The following is a 24,222-nucleotide window of genomic DNA, read 5'->3' on the forward strand; positions in this document are numbered from 1 at the left end:
ATTCTGTGCTCCCCCGCCCCCTCCAGCCCAGCCAGTTTGTATATAATTTGCTTTAAAAACCACTATCCCATACTATCCCAGAATACACTGCAGCAGCAAGCAGGAGGATGGTTCGGGGGGCAAGAGTAAAGGTCTCGGCCATTAATGTATCTAACTTCAGGGGAAAAACAAAGCAAACGAGTGCACCAACCTGTTAAAAAATAAGAAAAAGAAAAATAATAAGAAAATAATTAAAATACTAACAATGTTCACATATAATCAAATAAAGCAGGGTGAGCCCTGTTTACAAAAAAAAACAGTGACAATGAGAACTTAATTAAAGGAAGAGCAATGTACAATGGCCAGGACACTGGAGGCAGGGGGTGCAGTTGTAGTGGAGGTGTGTTTGGGGGGGGTGGGGGGAGTGGGTTCTGGTGACGGTGGGAATTTTCCATGCCATTTGTTTCATACCGTGTCCGCCGTTTCCGCAGTTTCCGATTTTCGCCCCCAAGTGACGGGCTCCCGTCAGCCATGTATGTCTTGGTTCTATGTACTGTTTGATATTCAAGGTCCACAGTCAATTCGCCATATTCCCCATATGAGGCATAGAGATCTCTCTTTTCCTTGTATTCCATCTTTTTTTGTGTTTTTTTTGTGTTGGTTTTTTGCTGATTTAGTCAATGGTCCTGTCTCCTCTCCACACTTCTGAAAAGGTCTTGGTCATTTTTATGATAAGTCCCCGCCCCCTCCTCATCGTACAATCCTCTCTCTCTCTCTCTCCCGCTCCGCCAATGAAGTGCACGCAGCTCAGTCGAAGTCCCAAGAGGTGGAGGGGCCCGGCGGGGTCTCGGGGGCCGGCTTCACAGAGGAGAAACAGAAAACAACAAAAAAAAGGAAGGAAAAAAAAAAAGACGGCGAAAGTCGAGGCAGAACCGAATCGCGTACTTTTTGGCGGTGGCGGGAGGAGGGGTGGGGGAACGTGGGAGGTGGGATGGGGGTGCGAGGTGGTTTCTTTATGCCTAACAAACACGCTGTACTGAGAGACAACATGGAGAGGAAGCTGAGAAGGCCAGAGGGGGTGGTTAAAGAGTGGGAGATAGAGGGAAGGAGAAGGAGAGAGTGAGGGCGGAGGGGGGAGTGGACTTGAATGGCTGCGGGGTTGGTGTATGTACGGCTGTGTGTGCGAATTGTTGTGTGTGCGAGTGTGCGAGGTGAGCCAGTGAGTGCGCGCACGTGTGTGGGTGTATGTCTGTGGGGGCGAAAGAGTGTGCAAGTGTGTCAGGGGACCGGGGGTGCGATCACAGCGCGAGCAGGGAAGGGGAGCTCAGGGAGTCAGAGGACTGATCGCTGCTACTGTTCCGCTGGTTTGCGCTGACCCCACAGGTCGAAGTTCCCTCTGGGTAGGTGAATACAAATGAAGATGTGTATGAGGGGTTAGCCACGCACGGGGCGCTCAGCACAGGCTCACTTTGCGCATAGAAAGAACTAGAAAAGGCTACCTCAGGCATCAGCCCAGGCTGTTGCTGCTGCTGCTGCTGCTGTGGCTGCTGCTGTCCAGTCGAGTGAGGGTGCGAGGGGTAGGCGGGGCCCACGGGCGGCCCAGGAAGGTAGAAAGGGTCCTCCTTCACGCTGAGCCCCAGGATGGACACAGACGGCATCGGCTGCTGCTGTTGCTGCTGTTGCTGTTGCTGTTGCTGCTGCTGCTGCTGTTGCTGCTGGGCCTGGGAACCCTGTGCAGCCTCTTCCTCATAGGGGATCTTGCAGGCGGGCTGGTGGGCAACCAAAACGAACTCCAGGCGCTCCTTCTCCTTCTGCAGCTCCGCAATCTCTGCCTCCAGCTCTGCCTTCTCCTCCTCCAGCTGGTCCGTCTCCTGGGCAGATGAAGAAGGAGCATAGAAAGTGTGACAGGAAAGATTTTTTTGTCTTTCTTTTTTTTGCAATATAGAAAATTTGACACTGACCACGGCTAAATAAAACACTTCCTAATGCTATGGTCTGGAAACTAGATCAATGATTTCATGTTTTTCTCAGTCTTGTCGGAGGCCCCGAGCACGTGTCAACTATGCTTTGGTCCACCATCCACCCGTTCTGTCAAACACTAAACCACCACCTGGTGACCTCCCATAGCAAAGACACCAAAGACATTTCACTTGACAACCAGACAACCACAATCTAACCCAAGTAACCTGACAGCAATTAGTAACTGTCACCTATCCCCAATCCATGCATGTAAATATAATTTCCTAGGTCTTTGTTTTTTTATTTTCTTCACGTCCAGAACTCCATCCATATGGAGAAGCATCATTACCATGGTCCTAATGTTCACCATCAGTTTACTCTGCTCTACTTCAGTGTAACCTCATAGCTGGACCTGCTTTTTTTCCAAGGGCTTCTTTTGATGTACCCATTGTTATAATAAAACAATGCCAAGTTTCTCTTAAGTTAGGTATTTAAAGCTATTAGCTGTTTACAATATAGAGCACTTAAGACATACTAACACATCTATCTCGATTTGACTAAATACACCTGAAGCTGTTGTAGTTTTACCAATTAGGTGAGGTGAAAAGAGACCATTTGATCACAGTGATCACATTAGGCAGAAATCCTTCCACCCCCGGCCACACTGACAAAAAAATGTGCAGGTGTCGGGGCTGTCTGAAGCAAAACAATGCATTTTTAAAGATGATGCTGTCTTATGGTTGATTTGTCTCAGAGGTGCTTTTATTGGGCTCTAAAATACCTATTTGCTTTAGTTTTTTCCTCAATCTCCCTTAATGAACCACGAGCTTGTGTAATGTGTTTTGTGTAAAGATTGGTTTACCATTTACAGCTGTTTTTATTGCAGTTATTTCTAATTTTGATATACGGTGTGCACATTTTATTAAACAGTGCCTTGAAATCAATGAAAGGCATGTTAAGAGATAGACTTTTATCACGTCACTGTAACAACTTCTGTAAGATTAGTGATCTTGCCTGCTTCGACCCCACTGCACTATAATATTGTTTTAACTTTTGTAATACATTTTGTTCTGATTTTAGTTCACTTTAAGTATTAAGTAATGTTGAATTTTGCACTTTATTGTGTTAACATGAAATGCGACTACTGCTTTGTATTGTACTTAATTCCACTTACTGTAATATTTTAGTGATGGGTTTTCTTTTTGTAACTACTGTAAGTTGCCCTGTGTATGGGCACCTGCTAATTAATAAAAAAAAACACATAATAAAGGGTTAATAAAGTGAACCTGATCAGGGGGTGTGACAGCCTTGACCTTCCTGTTCTCAGACTCTGGTTGCCTGTCTCTCTCCAGTTCACTGTCACTCACCGATTGCAGCCTGTCGGTCAGCTCTCTCCGGCGGTTGCGGCATTTGGCTGCGGCCAGTTTGTTCCTCTCTCTTCGCACTCGTCTCTTCTCCTCTTCTTCGGGGGTGAGCTGGGGCAGGGCAGAGAAGGTAAACAGCAGTTAAACCTAAGTAGCCTACGTGGACCCAATGCAATTTCTTCAGTGGTACCCCCGGATTCTTGACTATCTGTGTGTGTGTGTGTGTGTGTGTGTGTGTGTGTGTGATGTAGTTGCAGTCAAAACTATTCACAACCTTTCGTCTGAATGCATTTGAATATAGCTGAATCAATATTGAGTTTTACACTGTTGCTGTTTAGCAGTTCAGAGATTATTGAAAACTGAACCGACTTAGGAAAGTTAGGACATTTTTGCTCCTATCTTCAATCGGGTTTAAAGAGAAGACCATGTTATCAATGCTACAGAAGCTTTATAATCAAATTAAAGGTATAGAGAGATCTCAGGCACTCTGGACAACAGAACAGTGGACTGTGCAATGAAATTATTCAAAGCATCTCTTACATCCATTAAAGCATACATTACATACAAATCGATCTCACGTTCTTGGTCACCACATTGTTGAAACATAGCAAATTGTTAACCCCTGAACCAGTTCTATTGCTAGCTGTTTCCATTATTAAAGTCAATACATGTATCCTTCCAAGTAACTATTGTTTTAGGAATTTCTGGCAGTGCCAAGACCTGCTCTGAGCTTCCCTAGAATGCCATTCAAAGGTTACCCATCCTGAGACACTGAACGGACTAACAAAACACATCAATGTTGGAGTTTTAGAAAGTAAGAAAGTATTTAAAGTATAATTACGCATCAAGGATTTTTTTTTTAATAAATTCCATTTCCCAACAGAACAATAAGACACAGTTGGGAGTGACAGCTGAAGAGGAAGAGGAAGGACTCACGGACTCGTCCCTGGCACGGCGAGTGCGTGTGCGGGTGGGGCGGCTGGGCCCAGGGGTTTCCGCACTAGGAGGGGTGTAGCCGGGGCCAGAGTAGCTAGTCCCCGGCAGGTCATAGGGGTCCATGGGGGCCTGGTGGGACATGGCAGGGGCTGAGGTGCTCTGGCTCTGGGCCACAGAGGAGATGAGGGTGGGCTGTACCATCCACTGCAGGTCCTGGCTGGTGGTGATGGCCGTCACAGTGGGCACGAAGGAGCCTGGCATTTCCAACCCTGCCGCCGTGCACTCCTGGAGACAGACACAAGGGGGTGCCAGGTTATCCCTCCACTGCACAAGGATAATATAGGGCATAATACGGTAAGAGTCAGGTACACCACAGGCTCTCAGGGGACTCTCCAAGGGGCTCTCTGGTATTATAAGTGGTCTGTGAATATTAAGCTGTGCATATCAAGTTGTACTGCACTGCAACTGTAACACTACATGTCAAAAACTGTAAATTGTCATTTACTCTAACTTATTTTATGAAATGACAGTTTTTGCCCACTCTCTAGTCTCACACAATTATTATTATTTTAGACTGACCTTGGTAGCATTAACAATCCCAAAGCCTGGAAGGAAAATAAAAAAAGTTCCCATTTATTTCCTACGCCAGTCAGACCATTTGGAACTCCAGAGATCCAGTGAAATGCAGAGCTGAGCATTTTGACAATATGGCACTGAGGAAGACAGGCACTGAAACACTTAAGTTTTCTAACAATCGCACAACCAATCATAGCGATACAAAGTGATGGTGTGATTGTGCAGCTTTGCCTTTTAAAGGACTGGTTGAACGCTGGGAACGTTAATCTGAGGGTGCTGCAAAAAACTGATTAATGGTGAGATGGTTGCAGGCCAAGAAACAACATCTACAGTGCACACTAAAAACAGACACGGTTCACGAATGAGTAATCTATTTGAGTTTTGTTTTTCCTAATCAAATGTTCTCCTCAAGTTTAAAACAAACATACAACTGGTCCACATTGCTACAGCCCAAATGTGCCTGGGTAGGCCGATCCACTTTATTCCTAACAAGGTCTATGTTAATCAACTATTTCCAGATCTTTTTAAGATTCCCTAGCAAATCCCCCACTGCCTAAAGCAAGCATTTTGTTTTAAAGGCACTTGCTTGCACTAAACGACATCAGTGATTATGCAAACATTTCATTTCTGGGAACTTCATATCCTAATCTGTCCCAACAACAAACTGTGCACTTCTGTTTCCCTTTTGGTTTCCACTGCTGTCTGGTGGTTTAACAATGCTGTTGCAGATGAAGTGGTATTGGTGACTGGATTAACACACAGAATGTAGTTCAGGTAATTACTATGAAACATCCAAGCTTTAATATGGGGCTTGCTTCTAATCAAGGGGGAAGGAGTAGGGGCAATACCCACATAGCACAGGTATTGATTTGAGACCAATAGATTGCACATGAAAGACGTCAATTAAAGCACATTAAACATATTCAGTAATTCAATGAATGTGTTATGCAGTACTCAAAGAAGTACAGCAGCCTGGTCCATTTCAAGTTTTAGCCTTCTAATTATAACCAGCACCAGCTGAAAATGTCAAACCTGATTTTGCGTACGTTTGCATTGCGGTTACAAATATACTAAATATTTCTGCTTTTCTGTTTTAGATTGGTAGCATCTGTACAACAACTATGCATCCCTTTAAAATGAAAATCAATAAAAACTACTATGCAAAAGAGCTTTATTGTGCAAACATTAAGTGTTTCAACGAGACAGCGCAGATCAATGTACAGGTCCGCTGTCATGTGCTGAATCACATCATTACGCTATATAGTTTATAACTGATTGAATTAATTAATTAATTAATTAATTAATTAATTAATTAATTAATTAATTAATTAATTAATTAATTAATTAATTAATTAATTATGCAATGTATCAAATATTTTAAAAAATAAGATAAAACTTAAATTATCTATGGATCACAATCAAGGTCTAAGAATATTTGAATTGCGGGTCCTTCCCAGTATATTATTCAGTGGGTACATGAAAATGTATACAGGGAACTGACAGGATTTTGAATATAAAAATGAAGAGGACAGATTGTTAAAATTTGCAGTAAGGCAGATCATAGATAGAGTCCTGCAGGGAGGTTAATAGACAGGCGTTATATAATATTGTAAACACTAAATAATGGTAGTCTCCATTTTTAAGAAGACGTACAACAACACAAAATAGCCGCCTGCATCATTTCGGAGAGAAAATGGCTTTCTGCCACACAGCAGAAGACATCCCCTCTCTAGAACAGCACTTAGTGTTAGACGCGCAGGGACTGTGTGCGTTTCTGTCTCAATTGCTGGACAACAGCGATAAAAATAGGACTTCGTACGTTACAAACATAAAATTAGAATCCGCAATATATCTGGGGCCCGGTCTTAATTTAGCTCAAGGGCGATTTGCGACTACAATGTATTGCTACCTTATGAATATTCAGCGAGTCTCTCTTGCGCTCTCACGGCTGACAGCACACACTGCGTGAGGGAGGGGGAGGCGCAGCTTTGAAGTCGGCGGCGCGACCAATCAGCGCCCTCCCCCCCCCCCCTCTCCGCTCCCCTGGTGATCCCCCTAGCAACACAACGTAACACTCCAAAATAGAACGCGTCGACGTCACTGCGCGGGGAGCGCGAGGGGCGAGGGCGGAGCGTGCGTGTGCGTGCCGAGCGTCAGTCGGAGAGTTCCGAGCCGGTCATCCGTTACGCGCCGCTGGAAACCTACCACGTCGCCGTAAACTCGGCTCGCTCGCTCGCTCGCAAGCTTTCCATCCTCCGCACTGTGAGATGAAAGCGATTCTAGCAAAGGGATTTGCGAACAAACTTGAAAGAAACACCTTTAGCATTTAGCATACGGAGAAAAACCCACTTATTGCAAAGGTGTTTTACATAAACCTAGAGATTTATAGTGATTTATTCAAGGAAATAGTATGCGCGCCGCTATTGTGTGGTATTCTTGTCACTATACAGTATTTTCTCTCAGTTTGCTGCCTAGTCTTTCTATACAGCGTGGGTCAGCATTGCTGGTTTTTCAAAGGCTAGCATTTCGTCACTGACTACTGTAGTTGTAACCGTAGTTTATTAACTCCTTCAATCTCCTCATGACCTGTCAAGCGAGACATATAACACTTGTATAGTTATCGGAAGATTAAGAATCTGAATTTCAGAATTGCTCTAGACACTTATTTTGCACTTCTTTCATGTTATATATCGGCATTACCCCTGACCCCCACCTTGTTCAGGTGGATTACATTTGTGTGCGTAATGAAATTACTCAAACCACGTAAAATAAAATACATTGTTAAACTTAAGTACTGTATGCAATAAATGCCTTCCTTGTGAACTGTCAAATATATGCAATAGCAAAACCACTCACTTGTGGAGCAGTGGTGGTGGGCGGGCTCCCGAAGGAGTCCACGGAGGACAGGTACTGGGACTCTGCGGAAGGAGATGAGCTGCCACGGGAGCCAGAATCAAAGTCGCCGGGGAATCCCTGGAACATCTCCCCACCTGAGCCGAGAGACCTTTGCGTCCGTCCCCGGAGCCTGGTCACCTGCTACGAGATAGAGAGAACATCCCGCAAAACACACACACGCACAGACACACAAACAGCGGACACACAGGCAGGCAAGGGTCAGGTGTGAAGTACAAGTACAAAGGTCATGTAACATTGTCCATTCTAGACAAGACCCCCCCAAGTGGACCTATACACATTATAAATGGAAAACTTCCACAAAACATCAGTCACAATGAAATAATCATCTTGCAGTTAACAATATGCTACGTTACATGTTGTATACTTAGATACATAACTTAACATCACGGAAGAACTATACTAGTGTACAATGCAAATGTGTCGATTCAACTTTTGCAGAAAACAAACAATTAAGAACGATTATTAATAAGGACATGCTAAAACTATCCACAGAACCACAAAAAAATACCCGAAATACAATAAGTTGACATGCAAATGTAGTTGCATCAAAGAAATGCACAAATAAAGCTATAAGTTGATGGTAGTAATACAAATGTGCTGTCTAAAAGCACCAAGCTTTCCTAGGCAATGCTACTGCTAAGCGTCACCCATTCCATTATAAAATGCATATATTGAAATTAATACAAGATCCCCACACTGTACCTTTGTTGTCTTCTTGTTTATTCTCGTTTTAATGCGGTGATTTCCTCACAAACAAGTTCAGAAAAGAAATCCGCTTGATGTACTTCAGCTGAATTCCTTCGTGTCCTCGAAACCTTTTCTTTATAAATTCCTTATTGTGTGGCAATATAGAATCCAGGGGGGTATCTGCTGAAACGTGTGAATGTCCTTTGAAAAACGGTAAGAATAGAAAAAGATCCGCTGAGCGTGTAACGGGGGCTGCTAGTAGGATCCTCGCAGTGAAGCGGCGGCTCGTCTTTATGAATGAAACGAGCAGAACACGCCGCATTGTAAAAGGAATTCCTAGTCCCGCCCCGCCGGAGTTCCGATGACGTACGTGCCCATATATGGGGTTGTCTTGTCTGTGTTTTTGTTTGGTATCCTAGCAATGACGTTTAGGGAATCCCTCTCCCACAGAAATCTCATTGAGCTTGCACGCTGTTAATAATAGAAACTTTTACTATCACCACGCCGATTAGGACTCGAGAGGAGAATCTCGTACAGGTTTTGTAATCTTAAACGGGGATTTGTTGTGGACCTAAGAGGAAAACGAAAGAAAACAGCGCTCTATCAGTTGTTATTTGCTTTTCTTCTAAGAATGGCTGCATTTCATTCAAACGCGGGAAATATCAAGTTTCTCAGAAGCGAAACGGCGTATTTTCAGCATTGTAACGTACATTTCATTTGTATAAAATGCTCCACAACCCCCACATATAGATAAACCAGCTCGAGCAATTCAACGGTTTTAATTAAATTCTGGCATTTATGAGACGTTTTCACTTCGTCGACAGCAAAACATTGCGTGTGAACTTTCCATGTGACGCGTATGACAAGGAACAAACATGTAAGTAGATATCAGGCCTTAAAATAGTCACCTGAAATGCACAATTATACAATCATTGTATTTTGCTATTACTTCAAAATCACTCTGTGCACAATACTTAGTCTGTTATTACTATTGTACTATTAATATGTATATGTTCAAATTGTATTATATATTGCAAATAGTATATTGCCAGTGCGTAACTACGTAAATAAGAGTGTTAAGGTGTTTGCGGATCACATGGATGGGGCGTTTCACAGCGAGCATAGGTGCATTTCACTTAAGTCTACTACGTAAGTGTGGGTCCCAGTCGTCTGTACTAGCGCACATAAACACAGTACACGACTCGGGCAAACTAAGGAAATCCTCTTAAACAAACGCTCTCAGATTCACACCCTCCTGTGTTCCCCAGCTCACTCCGGGTCGCTGCTGCCAATCCGGTTTAACAGTCAACAAACCGCAGGTCTCCCAGGTTAATTTAAAAACAGTGTACGGGCTTCACAGACACGACCCAACTTGTTCTATACCAAACAGTTCCTTGTGGGTGGTGTGAAGCTGCACCGTATTATTTTCAGCACCCCAGTCAGTCCTAGTTTACACACCATGATCATTTTAAGTCATAAGACATTGTTAGCGAATAGAGGAGAAAAACACCCTACAAAGTATGCTCAATAAACTGAAATGGGATTTCAACAAAGAGCACAAATATGTTTTCTTATATATATATTTTAACTCGTATTTGGTCCCGGACTGAGTAAGTGTTGCTTTTACATTTAACAAAAGTATGTGTAATTTCCGTCCTGACTGCACAATACCAAAGTGGTGATCAAGATAAGAGCTGTTATCGTACACACTAACGAACCGACTGGATAAATGGACATGTTTGATGTGTAACTACACAATAGTGGGCTCTTCCTCAGGAAACGGGCTGTGCTGCGACTGTGGGAATGCTGTGCAGTGGAGCTGCGCGCCGGCCGCGCAGGCGAGACAGAGGCTGTTTACATTCCAGCGCAGCGCTCGTCACGCAGGGGGGCGCGCCGGGGAAGCCGGGCAGGGGAGACACCGCAGCTCCGAGGGAATCCCTGGGCGGGGAACCCGACAGCCCAAAGAACAAGGCAGAAACGCCGTCGAGACAGCAGTGACACTAAACCGCCACGAAAACAACCTTACAGACAAACAAAAACCAGCCACCACAGATTCCAAGTCTGCAAAAGGGATCGCTTTCACTGCCTAGACAGCCACTGTGGATATTTATATAAAACCCCGACCAAGGTGTCCCCCTCCTGCGGCGGCTGCCAAGACAGTGTTCGTGTCAAGTGCATGCCAGGGAGACAATGGCCGGACCTGTCGCCTGCCCTGTGGGATAGGAGTGTTCAGACACAAGAAAAAGGCAATCACGCCACGCCGCACTTCACATGAAACCGCGAGTGCTCTGTGTTTCCATAATTTCCTTCACAACCGTGTGCAGCCTACTCGACGGTGTTGGCGTCGATACAACACCCTGAAATGAATTTCACTGAAATAAATGTGTTATGGAAAATCCACTTCAGAATTAAAACTAAACTGCCCTCTCTTGTTATTTGGATGTTGTTGTTTTTCTTTTAAGTTTCCCATTGATACATCGAATCCGTTGCGTCTTACTATAATTACCTACTCATTTCAAACTAACAACACACTAATCAGGACACAACACAGCCTCCCATCAACGGAACTAATCAGTCCCGAAGACATCACAGTTTGTCTAGCCTCAAGAGACAACAGGGGTTCCCAATCCTGCTCCTGAAGAACCCTCTACCCTGCTGTTCTCTTTCCAACTGAGCTCACAGTTACCTAATTGAACCTTAATTGAAGTAACAATCTGCTTAGATGTGACTTTTTTAATTGTGTAATTAAATAAGTTTAATAACTTTAATAAGTTCTTTATACAACTATATAACTTAAAAAAACACATTAATTGAAAGGCTCTGATTTAGGAAATTATTAATTCAATACACGGTTAAATTAAGTAATTGAGAGCTCGGCTTGAACATAGAAGAGCGGGGTTCCTCCAGGACTAGGGTTGGGAACCACTATGTTACAATATTTAAATTCTTACCACACTGGTCGCCAGAGCAATCAGGTGGATTCGCCACATTATTATTATTATTATTATTATTATTATTATTATTATTATTATTATTATGTAAATTAACAATATTGTGCTTTTACATACAGCATCATACATATACATTAGCCTACCTTACAGAGAGATATAGTCTAATGGGCTATTATAATTTCCTAAAACGTTTGCTACCAGAAACATTGCGTCTAACAGTAGCGGAAGACGTCTAGCAATGCCATATTTTGACTACAGAGAGTGAATGAATGAATAAATCCTACATACAATAGATGCATAACTTGCACTGCCACAGGAACATGCAGTCATTGCACAACCAAGTGGGCAGCGGTGACAGTTCCCTTTAATGAATAATTGCGTCGCTCTCCACCATTCACCTCCGAATAATGTGATTCATTGTTGTACTGTAGGAGCGTTGTGTCCGACAGAAGCAAGGGGGCAGGCAGGGTGGGTTGGTGGATAAAATGTCGCCCCGAGACAGTGAGTGTAACGGTGCGGAGAACTTGGCGATTCAGTTACTCAGCATTGTGATGTCAGCATGCAGGGTCGAGCGGTCCTGGCGTTCCAGCAGGGTGAGTAATCCAGACGGACACGACACGGGAGGGAATAAGGTAATACACTGACCTAACCCCCCCGCCTTCAACTGCGAACTCCACACAGCCTGGTGCTGACGATACCACCCCATCTCACTTCAGTCGAAAGTACTTATACAATGAACGGGGTTTAGAACTCTTATTCCACACAATTCAGTTTCTGATCTCACAATGCAATACAGTACAATATTTTAATTTTAATGTGACAGGTAGACGCGTAGACATATTTATATATTCTGAACAAAATACACACATTATTAAACATGCATTCATTATTTGTATTAATATTCTTGTTTACCTTGGGAATAGGCATACCAATGTGTTTAGCTCAATTAGTTACCACAAAACTAAACAATAATGTACATTTAAACGTTGTTTTAAAAGGATTGTACATTTTGTTTAACATACACAGAAATGTAAACTTTCATCTAAATACCAGTACGTTTAATAGTACTCGACCAATACAGGACAGGATTAATGCTACGTATTTACACCCTTCAAACATTAGACAGTTGTCCAGCATAGCAGAGCCCTTTTGCAAACAAGTTGAATTACTACATTTGCAGCTCATTGTTATAATGCATAATCACATAACTCATTCGGATTTCATTTTCATATGGATTTCATTCATGCGTTGTAGCCTGTAGCGGTTGCTCTTCAGCCCGAGCTAAAGACAGCATAAGCACATTAAAATAAGCTACTTCCTTTTTTCTAGCACTCCCCGCGGCACCACGTGGTGTCCACGAGCCTGTGTACACAACGTTGAGTTGCCTTGGAGACGCCGTTCCAACACGCATTACGTCACGACGTTCGATTGGTTTTTGTTTTCGTCGCCTGGCAACCAGTTTCCGTAGTTCGAGCGCGAGGAGGGTTCTTGCGGTTGAGTGACAGCTGAGGATTTCAAGAGAGCGAACATCTAGACACACGAAATAACTAATAAGCATGCAAACTTTGAAACTGAAAACGGAAAATATAATACTTCAAATTTTAAATATATTTATTCTTAAATTGGGTGATGATAAATAACATTAATATTTAATGGAATCTTTTATTGAAAGGGTAACTTTTATATGTTTTTTTTTTCTTTTCCCACGGACGCCAAGTAAACGTTTTGGTTATCAACGCTAATTGTAATTTAATTGAGCAGTTTAGAATGTCCAAGTGTTTTACATGCTTTCCACCTTTAGGTAACGGATACACGTATATCAAATAATAACACTGAAGTTTGCATAGTCAAACACCAGGCTACGTCTAGTCAAATTTTATACAAAACTTATTCCGCTCTATTAATTATGTCGTAGATTACCTGTAAATTTCCACATGGCATTCAGAATGAGACAGAAAAAAAAGGAGCCAGGTCTGTATCTAGTTCTTCAACAAAATTAAATAAAAACACACGAACAAATATTTAGAATATTTCGGGATTCAAATCGGTTTTTATAATACACTATTTAGCACAAGAGTAATGCATTTTCTTAAATTCCGCCATCAATACTTTCTTGTGTTAATGTTTATTTCTGCTTAGTTTGCTGTAAGAAAAGGCCAGGGATAGTTGCATTTCAATTTAATCTAATACATTCATTCTGATAATTAATATTGTAAACAAGTGTTTGCAGGGATATTTAAGGGCTTTGGCCTAAAATACCAGCAGCATATTTATATAAGCTTTTTTTTTTTTTTTTTTAAACAAAACCAAACTCCAGACACAAGTTTGTCAATATTTCATCATCTCAATTATGATGTTGACGACGTTCTACCAACACACATATAAATAACCTTCTTTCCTGTTCAGTTATCTATGGCTCACCTGTGACTCAGTGACTCTGGATCACCTAATTACCCCCCCCACACACACACACTTTCTCTCAATCTCTCTGTTTGTTTTTTTCACTGTCGTAAATGACACAGAGCTTCCGATATTACCTTCTTCAATTCCCTATACAACAGCTGCTTTGTGTAAAGGAAATTGATTCAGTATAGAATAAGAAAAGGAACTGATATCAGTCATAATGTTCTGACATCATAATACCTTATGGAAAGCAAGTGTTTGTTTCGTGTTAGCAGCACACCAGAGCGCTTACTCCACCACTGAAGTACCTTGGCTAACCCCAGGAACCCCTATATAATCATGCCCTGATCCCACCCAGCTAGAAGCCAAGATTCTATCAGAATCCAAGTCACACCCATGAAAAGCTTCTATGGAATCTTCCCATGTCAGTCATGACTCCCCGCACGCCCCATAAAGCACCAAGGATATGTTGCCTACTCAGTCCCTGACACTGAAGATTCAATGTGAAGCCACACCAGAAGTAGTGTGCTACTTAGGCCCCTTTGTGTTTAAATTTGGGTGGCAGCACGTTTCACTGTACTGCTGTGCAGGTTTTTCAATGATGATTATGATTGTTATTTTTTTATTAGCAGACACCCTTATCCAAGGCGACTTACAGTTTACACAAGAAACATTTTAAAGCATTACAAAAGTGCAGTAAAACAATTGGGACAAAATACAATAAGCATGCACGCCAGTCCAATAACAAGAGTAAACAAAATGAGATTAGAAAATTACATTTAAAAAATCTATTTGTGCAGGTGAAAGGGCTATTGTTTTCTTATGAGGAAAGAAAAACAGAACCAAGTACATATCAGTCAATATCCCAACGCTGAAAACAAGACAAAAACAAATTGGTCAAATTAGGTCAGCATACAGCATGTTACTGTTAACTCTCACAGCATAGGAGAATACAAAAGAACAACAACAACACAGAGCGAACATCACGCTTGTGAGTTTTGAGTCACTTTGCATAGAGATCCGGTCACAAGATAGTTAGGGGGGAAGTTAAGGGGGGCAACTGTGTCCCAGCCTGCACTGCAGCAGATGGAGGGGGGGTAGTCATAGTTACCACACTGTAGCGGTCTATGATCTTAACCCCCCCTCGCTGCACATGTCCTCTCCACAACCCCAACAGGAAAAGCAACCAGTGTGACTTTCCGCTTGCTATTACTGTTGCAGGGAACACTAGGCAAATGAAGTGCCCGGGTGCAGAGTGTGGCAGTGCTGTGGGTGCGAGCGCATGCTCAGGTTTGGTGACGCTTCCAGATGAGTAAACAGCCACTCACGGGGGACGGCTGAGCGAATGGAAAATGGCGGGCCTGGGAAGCACTGTGGCAGAGGCCGCCATAGAGTCTATCATCATTTTCTTTGAGGTCGCGACCCCCTCACCCCCACCCCCAGGATTCCCACACCAGCTCTGGCCCAGTCTGTTCCTGCAAAACATTTTTATTTCATCCCCCCATTTTCTAGATTTTTTTTTTTTTTCAACTTCCTTATTTCCTTGGTCCAGCGCTGTTTCTCAGTTTGCATGAAAGACAGCTGGTCTAATGTATTTCACCCTTCGGGCCTTCATGACGGCCACAACCCTGACTTGACTTGCATGTGGGAGGAATGCAAGGCCATTAACATGCCCTACTTAATGCAGGGGCTTACTGGGGCTTGAGCCCTGGGGCCCGAGCCAGCAAGGGGGCCCATGATGCTTCGGGAGGGGGCCCGGGCTACTAGTAGTGCTATACCTGGAATTCCCCTCACCCTGGTCTGCACTTCATCAGATTCCCAATCCACCCCCCCCCCCCAGACCGCACAAAGTCTGTGCTGTTTCAGAGTGACAGATTGCTTTTGAAAAGGCAATGTGCAGCAGTGCAGGTGAGAACACCAAGCATATCAAGAAACAGAGCATTCTCCAGCACCTGATGCCTTTGCATTGCATTGCATATGCCTGATGTTGTGCTCATGTGGGGAAAGCTAATATTTATACCCTAGTGGGGAGCACAGAAGCATTATAGAGATATTAGAGAGGGAAATACTACACTGTATTGGGATTTTTATGGGATTCTGGAGCTTTGTAGTTACAATAGCAATTAACACTTAGACCCAGCAAACATAGTGCTCTGCCATTGGAATCTGCAGGAGAGGAAATGTCAGGAAAGACCAGGCTGAGCTCTAGAGGAGGTCTGCCAATCTTTGCTATCTGCTGCCACTGCTGTGTTGTTATGCTGCAAAACCACCAAGTCAGCACAAACACCCTGCAGATCACATGACTGCTCAGTGTCTTTCCACTCCCCTAGCACTGAAAAGTGGGCGGGGTGTCCTGGCCCAGTTTTCCTGCCCAAATATTTGTCGCTAGGCAACCAGCCACGGCCTGCCGTTTGCAACTGACTGTTTACAGCCTCTGGCTTGTACAGGGAGTGCAGTCCCCTTCACCCCCCCAACTCTTTACTTTGTGGTCTCCCGCTCTCTCTTTCCCCATGCCCCTCTTCCTATCTCAGTGATCACACTTTTCCTTGTCTTCTCTCTCTCTTTTTCTTTCACTTTCTCTCTGTCTGGACAAGGGAGATAGAGAGAGAGAGAGAGAAGACAAGTCAAAGGAGTCTTCTCTCTCTCTCGCATGTGCTCTTTCTCTCAGGACGGGTGCCCAAGGACCAGCACACTGCAACCGTAGTGGCACAGCTGGAAACATCTGGACGCTTGGAGAAGGGGATTATGTCATACTTTCTTTCTCTCTCTCTCTCTCTCTCTCTCTCTCTCTCTGTGTCTGTGTTGCTTTTGGCCATGGTCCACCTGTCTGCAGTACTGGCCGGGTCTTGGGAAGAAAATCAAAATAACACGACTGAGAAAATCAAAAACTGGGGCAGACTGAGAGACCTGGAAGGGAGGCAGGGGAAAAAGGAAACAGATGGCATTTCCCAGCTTCCACTGGCTGCAGTGAAATTAAGACTACCAGCCAGGCCACAAAACATCATCCAAAGCCATTCATCAAAGCCACTGTGTCCCACTCACATCTTTGTTTACACCTTGTAGGTTGATCTATATTGCCTCCCCTTCAAATCCTTCAGTGCTGGCACAACCCAGTCAGAAAATGTCACAATGTGTCCTGGCAGTTGCAGTCATGATACCCTGCCCATAGACAAGCCTCTGCGCGACACACAACCTCTTGTACCTGCGTCAGTAGGCTTGTCTTCTTAAATATTGGTCATAGAGTTCAAAATGCTAAGATGTGGGTTTGAGTACTGAGGTAGTATATGGGGGGCTCCAGTGTGGAATCAGTGTGATTCATGATGTAGGACTAGGAGACAGTAAGATGACTGTTCAGGCTGTGGGGCAGGATGGCAGGGAGAGAGGGAGTCACTGTGGGTCAGCGTGCAAATGTCAAGGTGTGCTTCCGTCTAGAAATAATACAAAAGAGAGCTGATTTTTCTACTTTTTCTTCTGATGAGCAAATGTATGCTTTCCGCTGGGTTAGTTTTGGAGATGGACAACAAATAAAACAAAAATAAAAGGGTAGCGGGGAAAAAAAGAACAGGAAGCCCGACAATTCTTAGCATAGACAGGATGGGCTGACCTGAAACACAGGAATAATCTGCAACTGATCCCCGAGATCCCTCGCCAGACCAGTCTAGCTGAACATGTTGCAATACGACTCCCTTACAAGAAAAAAAAATAAAAAAAATCAGTAGACAACGTCACCACACCTCCTGCAGAGAAGCGCCCAGTTCCAGCCTCTACATGCTGGGCAGCACAATCCCTAGGGATGAAGTTTGGTGGGGAGCTTCTCATATGCCACCCAAGTCTGCATGACATTTGCTTTATTTAGCTGCATTCCTTAGGTCTTGAAATCTATGCTTGTCTACATGAAAAACACACACACCATTTATTGATTCATTCTTTATTTTAAAATCTCTGACATGTATGTTTTTTGTTTTGTTTTGTCCACCCAGTGTAGATTTTAAAGGAATCACCAGGGATTGTTTGGCTAGTGGGCTCAGTCAATAACCTTGGCTTAGTCAGTGGGCCCCCTCAGGGGACTTGATGTGTTTGAGAAGGTGGGCAAAGCATCTCAGGGAAGGAAGGTCACTTAATTCCATGCCATGGTGATCAGGGCTCCAAACCTTTTCCCCAACAGGCCTGCAGGTCCAGACCCACACAGTTCACCCTTCAACCTCTTTGCAGATGTGTCCAGTGATGGTGCCCAGTTGGTCCTGACAGGGATTTGTCTGTCTCTCTCTGCCTGTATAGCAGCGCCCCACTGTGGCTGGCCAGAGTAAACACAGAACCAGACAATCTCCTATAACAGGAGCCTTTATAATCTCTGCTTTGAGAAATAGCATTGGCGTCTAGTGTTCCCTAATGGAGGGGGGGGGGGGGGTGTTAAAGGGGTGAGGATGTATGGTGGGGATAGGGAGATCAGTAAGGGGTACCAATGCAAATTGGGGGGGAATTGGATGCACAGTGCACATTCAGGGAGGGGGGGGAAATAAGCAAGCACAGATTTGACATTTTAAAAGAAAGGCACAAAATTTTACGCACACATATGTACGTACATACATACACAAACACGTATTCTGAAGCCAGTTCTGACTCACAATCAGTGACCTGAAAGAGTCAGATTTAGCCTACTTTTAAACTGTGCGGTTAGAAAAGAACACAGTGTGTGAGTGTATTAGAGAGAGAGACACACACAGAGATAGAGAGAGAGAGAGAGGAGAAGGAGAGAGAGAGAATGCCAGGCTGATTCATTCTTACACACACTCACTGTGGCTTATGTAACAGGCTGTCCTAAATAGCAGATACGGAGAACAAGATTAAAAACTGGGAGAGGGGAACAGTGCTGAAGTCATTAGACACGTCAGGTAATTTTTTTTTTCAGTATTTTTTTTCCTCCCTCTTCCACCTCTCCATCAGTCTCTCTTTTTTATTTTTTTCTTAGGGGAGCTGGGAGACAGACGATTCAGAAAGTATTGTGCAGCACTGCTGAGCTCACAGTTTGTAATGTACAGCAGATGTGACAGCTTTTGCAAAAAGGAGCCAGCAACACAAGCAAGGTCTTGTCATTCAAATACAGTGCTCTAGTTTGCACGGCCCCTGGAGCCACAGAGAGCCACATATGTGCACACTCACAAAACTTCTTTGAAGCCCCCCTATGGTGTGAAGTCTGTTGTGAAGTTTTGGTTGCTCAAAGACATTTGTACATGCCCACCCTGCCCCCACCACCATACACAGACACACACACAAATAAGTGTCATTTCATTACAGCAGGGTTTATTCCTGGCTGCCTCCCCCTCCTCTCTACTCCTGACAGGGATAAAAATATCTGTGGCGCTAATAAAAGGCACTTGTGTGTCAGATAATAGTATCCCGCACAGAGGGAGAGAGAGCGAGTGAGTGCTGCCGAGCTGTGAGTGAAGTGACTAATTCAGACGCCACTCCACCGAGACACAAACGCAGTTCTCAAAGCCACTACATCCCCAACCGATTTGGACTCTTTTCTCTCTCTCTTTTTTTGTGATTTTTTAGAACTCATTAACACCTCCCTCTGTCACTGTACATTCATTCACCTTGAAAAGGAGCAAACAGCCTTAGACAGCTGTCACTGTCCCCCTTTGGAGTCACCCCACCTAGGCCATGGTAGAAGAACGAAAATTAAATTGCACGTTTTCTCTTTAAAGAGGACCTCGGGTTGCGTTGGGAGGTGTAGTCATAAGTAATCACTCTGCAGTTTTGACGAGGCACAGTAAGCAGAAAAATATTCTCATCTTTTAAAAATATCCGTAATGCATTTATCTATCGTTTTAGCGGCGTTCCTTCATTTGGTTTTCTATTTCAGGTATGAGGCAACGACGCAATACCTAGCCTATGGCGGGTGTTCACACTTAAACCGCAAAGCAAATGGATGACGCAGCTATCCACTTCGCCCACCGGCATGCTTACATAGGTGATAAAAGAGAATACTAATGTTTTTTTTGCTCCTGTGATTAATAAATACACCAATGCCAACCATACATACCAGAAAAAATGGAGGAGCTGAATGGAAGTACAAGGAGTTAAGATGGCTGTAGGGGGGCCCCGATTAGTGGGATAACTCAAGTTTATGATATTTTGAATGCGACCTCAGCACAATCCGATGTATTGTAATGCTGTTTTAAGTGCCAGTTCCGTCCTACTGTCTCAACACAGTGCTCCCAAACTAATCCCATTCTTTAGACTTCTCCCCCTCCACCAGTGCTCCCTGCTTGTTATACATCTTCAATAACTGATTCATCCATTATGGGGTGACGGTGAGACGCAGCAACAGATATGGTAAACTCTGGATGGGACACTAGTCCATTGAAGGTCAGCACTCACACACACACAACTACAGGGCAATTTGGAGTCACTAGTCATCATAGGAACATAAAAACATAAGAAAGTTTACAAACGAGAGGAGGCCATTTGACTCATTGTGCTCGTCTTGTGGTCATTACTAACTAAGTGATCCAAGGATCCTATCCAGTCTGTTTTTAGATGTTCCCAGATTTTCAGCTTCAACCACATCGCTGGGGAGTTTGTTCAGATTGTGACGACTCTCTGTGTGAAGAAGTGTCTCCTGCTTTCTGTCTTGAATACCTTGAAGCCCAATTTCCATTTGTGTCCCCGGGTGCGTGTGTCCCTGCTGATCTGGAAAAGCTCCTCTGGTTTGATGTGGTCGATGCCTTTCATGATTTTGAAGACTTGGATCAAGTCCCCACTTGGTCTCCTCTGTTCCAGGGTGAAAAGGTTCAGTTCCCTCAGTCTCTCAGTAGGACATTCCCTTCAGACCTGGAATAAGTCTGGTTGCTATCCTCTGAACTGCCTCTAGAGCAGCGATATCTTGAAGTGTGGAGCCCAGAACTGTACACAGTATCCAGATGAGCTCTAACTAGTGCATTGTACAGTCTGAACATCACTGCCCTTGTTCTCAATTCTACACTTTTGACAATATACCCTAACATCCCGTTTGCTTTTTTATTGCTTCCCCACATTGTTTGGATGGAGAAAGTGAGGAGTCCACATAGACTCCTAGGTCTTTCTCATGCGATACATCATCTAGTTCTATTCCTCCATTTGCTGTGTAATTATAGTGGACATTTTTGTTCCCTGCATGTAATACCTTGCACTTGTCCACATTGAATTTCATCTGCCTGGTGTCGGCCCACAACTGAATATTATCTAAGTCCCTCTGAATAGCCTGTGCTGCCAAGATTGTATCTGCTGAGCCACCTATTTTAGTATCTTGTGCAAATTTGACAAGTTTGCTAACTATCCCAGAGTCCAGATCATTAATATAGATTAGAAAAAGCAAAGGCCCTAGTACTGATCCCTGTGGAACTCCACTAACAACCTCACTCCTCTAATCAACACCCTGTTTCCTATATATCAACCAGTTCATAATCCATCTACTTACATTACCCTGAATGCCTACAGCTTCCAATTTGAGGATCAGTCTTTCGTGTGGAACCTTATCAAAAGCTTTCTGAAAATCTAGTTGTATCATATCATATGCTTTCACATGATCTACAGCTGCAGTTGCATGTTCAAAAATGTCTAAAACATTGGTAAGACACGATCTTTCTTGTCTAAACCCATGCTATCTCCAAGAATATGATTTTCATTAAGATGCTCCTCTATTTTCTGTCTAATAATTTTCTCCAACATTTTACAGGTGATGCAGATGTGACTGATTGGTCTGTAATTTCTTGTGGATTGGTATGAGATTTGCTGTCTTCCAGTCAGTTGGTACATCCCCTGTTCTAAGTGTCATTTGGAATATTTGAGTTAGCGGCCTATAAATCATTTCCCTCATTTCTACTGTTGGAAATATCGCATCTGGCCCAGGTGATTTGTTTGTTTTTAATTCTACTTAGTCCCTTCAGTCCTCGGTTATCCTGATCTCTCTTAAGGTTTGACTGGACCGATTGTTAACCTGTGGCATGTTTTTCTTGTCAAAACCTTTACTCATTTAGAACATTTGCCACATCTTGTTCGTTTTCCAAGATACTTTCTTTTTTGCCCTTTATCGGTTTCACTTCCTCCTTTATTGACCTCTTGCTGTTGTAGTATTGAAATCCTAAGTAGCATGTCTAAGCAGCATCCTAAGCAACATGTCTTTGGGATGTGGGAGGAAACCCAAGCACCTGGCAAAAAACCCACATAGGTACAGGGAGAACAGGTGGACACCCAAGGGTGGAATCAAACCTGAGCCCCAGGGGCTGTGAGCATCACCGTGCCACACAATATTTGTGTCATTCATAGCTTCATCACAGTCCCCCCATCCCCCCCCACCTGACTCAGCTCTGGCTCTGGCTCATTTTCTTCCCCTCAAGCCATACAGAGTCTTCTGGTCTTCCTTGCCCCCTGCAGAAGTCCGCTGATGCCAATTATGCACTGAACTGCCCTGCTCCCCTCCCCGCCTGCAGGCTCTTTAGAGTAGGAATAAATCTATTTCAAGAGATCTTTTTAAAAACTACTAGACCGGAGACCGGATTTGATTAGTAGTGCCCTACACACAAGGTAAAGAAAACACTCAGGTCTCAAGTGCTGGAAGGGGGTTGATGATTTCGCAGCTCAGGACTGACCCACCTTGCCCCAGGACAAGTGCTGCAGCCTGAGAAAAGCTACTGTGTGCGTGTGTCAGAGGGCTCGACGCATGTGTAGACACAAACCGTAGGGCTTTAAGATGTACAGATGTGGGCTGGCGCTTCTCTGGGTTTACGGTACAGGAAACTCACGGATGTGCTAAAAGATCCCTGCCGGTTTCCTTTTGTGCATGTCACCTGGAGGCTGATTCACAAAGTCTGTTCTACTGTGGCTCCATTATGTATGAATGCACCTGGTGGTCACGTCACATACAAGATGCTGTATACTGGCATGATCTGTGTCCGGGGGTGTGGGGGCGTGTTTCTGCTTGCGTATGTGCGTGTGCATGCGTGCGTGTGTTCTCACTACGTGCAGCAGCTCTCTCCTGCCTGCAGAAACGAGATGCTGTACACACCGGACAATCACTGGTTTTTGCCTTTCTCCCCCCCTCTCCTCCCTTCCATTGAAAGAGAGTGAGAGAGAGAGACTCATCAAATGGTTGTACCTCATTTCCACCCCCTAGTCCCTCTCCCCCGACATTCGTTCTTTTAAAAAATGCCACACATTGTTCTTAACCCGAGGATGCTAGGTTGCTGCGGGCAACCCGTTTCCAGAATGGTAAATAGAGGAGGGGGGAGGGGGAGGGGAAGGGGAACAGGGAGGGAGGGTCTATTTTTAGCCATTGGGGTGTGTTTTATAAATAGCGAAAGGAGAATGAGTGAGAAAGGGAGAGAAAATGAGTGAGAGCGGGAGAGGGAGAGAGGGGAGAGGGAGGGAAAGATGTTGACTGGAGGATGGAGCCACGTTGGCGTGATGACGTTGGGCCCCTTCACGTCAGCCGGGATAAGAATAGGCGCTCCGTGCGACGCCCAGGGAGGCGGAGGGCTGGAAATATCTCCTGTGAGCATCTTCCCCTCGGCAGAGCCAGAGCGCGCTGTTCTGTTCTCAGAGCAAAGCTGCGCTGAGTCAGCCTGCTGCCATCAGGAGCACAGACCCTCACTGACACTCTCAAACACACACACACAACCTGTGCACAAAAATTCACACACACAAACACATGCATTCATATTTGTGCACATACAAATGAACACAACCACACACACAAATTCACACCTGTGCACACAAATGCACTCACATGCACACACACAGTCTTTATACATGTGCAAATTTGTATGTGTATTTTGTTGTCTGTGTGTTTCTGTGCCTGTATGGCCACCTTGCTTTTGTCTTGGCTCATGTGTGCTTGTGCATCTATACAGTGAGGGAAAAAAGTATTTGATCCCCTGCTGATTTTGTACGTTTGCCCACTGACAAAGAAATGATCAGTCTATCATTTTAATGGTAGGTGTATTTTAACAGTGAGAGACAGAATAACAACAAAAAAATCCAGAAAAACGCATTTAAAAAAAGTTATACATTGATTTGCATGTTAATGAGGGAAATACGTATTTGACCCCTTCGACTTAGTACTTGGTGGCAAAACCCTTGTTGGCAATCACAGAGGTCAGACGTTTCTTGTAGTTGGCCACCAGGTTTGCACACATCTCAGGAGGGATTTTGTCCCACTCCTCTTTGCAGATCCTCTCCAAGTCATTAAGGTTTCAAGGCTGACGTTTGGCAACTCGAACCTTCAGCTCCCTCCACAGATTTTCTATGGGATTAAGGTCTGGAGACTGGCTAGGCCACTCCAGGACCTTAATGTGCTTCTTCTTGAGCCACTCCTTTGTTGCCTTGGCTGTGTGTTTTGGGTCATTGTCATGCTGGAATACCCATCCACGACCCATTTTCAATGCCCTGGCTGAGGGAAGGAGGTTCTC

At 44.1% G+C, this 24,222-nt stretch overlaps 1 protein-coding gene across 1 annotated transcript; it reads right to left on the reverse strand.

The window, feature by feature from the left end:
• Positions 1 to 536: 536 nt before the first annotated feature.
• On the reverse strand, positions 537 to 8,694 carry fosb (FBJ murine osteosarcoma viral oncogene homolog B). The gene is made up of 5 exons (XM_066704044.1): positions 8,433 to 8,694; positions 7,671 to 7,850; positions 4,239 to 4,523; positions 3,306 to 3,413; positions 537 to 1,850 (listed from the first exon to the last, which is right to left on the reverse strand). Exons 2-5 carry the CDS (start codon positions 7,794 to 7,796, stop codon positions 1,278 to 1,280), a joined length of 1,092 nt encoding a protein of 363 aa, XP_066560141.1. The 5' UTR covers positions 7,797 to 7,850; positions 8,433 to 8,694; the 3' UTR covers positions 537 to 1,277.
• Between the last annotated feature and the right edge of the window lie 15,528 nt (positions 8,695 to 24,222).

Source organism: Amia ocellicauda, chromosome 5 (assembly GCF_036373705.1).
Source record: "Amia ocellicauda isolate fAmiCal2 chromosome 5, fAmiCal2.hap1, whole genome shotgun sequence".
Classification (NCBI taxonomy): Eukaryota; Metazoa; Chordata; class Actinopteri; order Amiiformes; family Amiidae; genus Amia; species Amia ocellicauda.

Bases quoted from the DNA above. Each gene is read 5' to 3' on its own strand.
- fosb (XM_066704044.1), bottom strand. From the start codon at position 7,796: ATGTTCCAGGGATTCCCCGGCGACTTTGATTCTGGCTCCCGTGGCAGC. The intron at 4,524-7,670 runs GTGAGTGGTTTT...GTCTGTCTCCAG, and splicing joins CCACCACCACTGCTCCACAA to GAGTGCACGGCGGCAGGGTT. The intron at 1,851-3,305 runs GTGAGTGACAGT...TCATCTGCCCAG, and splicing joins TGACCGACAGGCTGCAATCG to GAGACGGACCAGCTGGAGGA.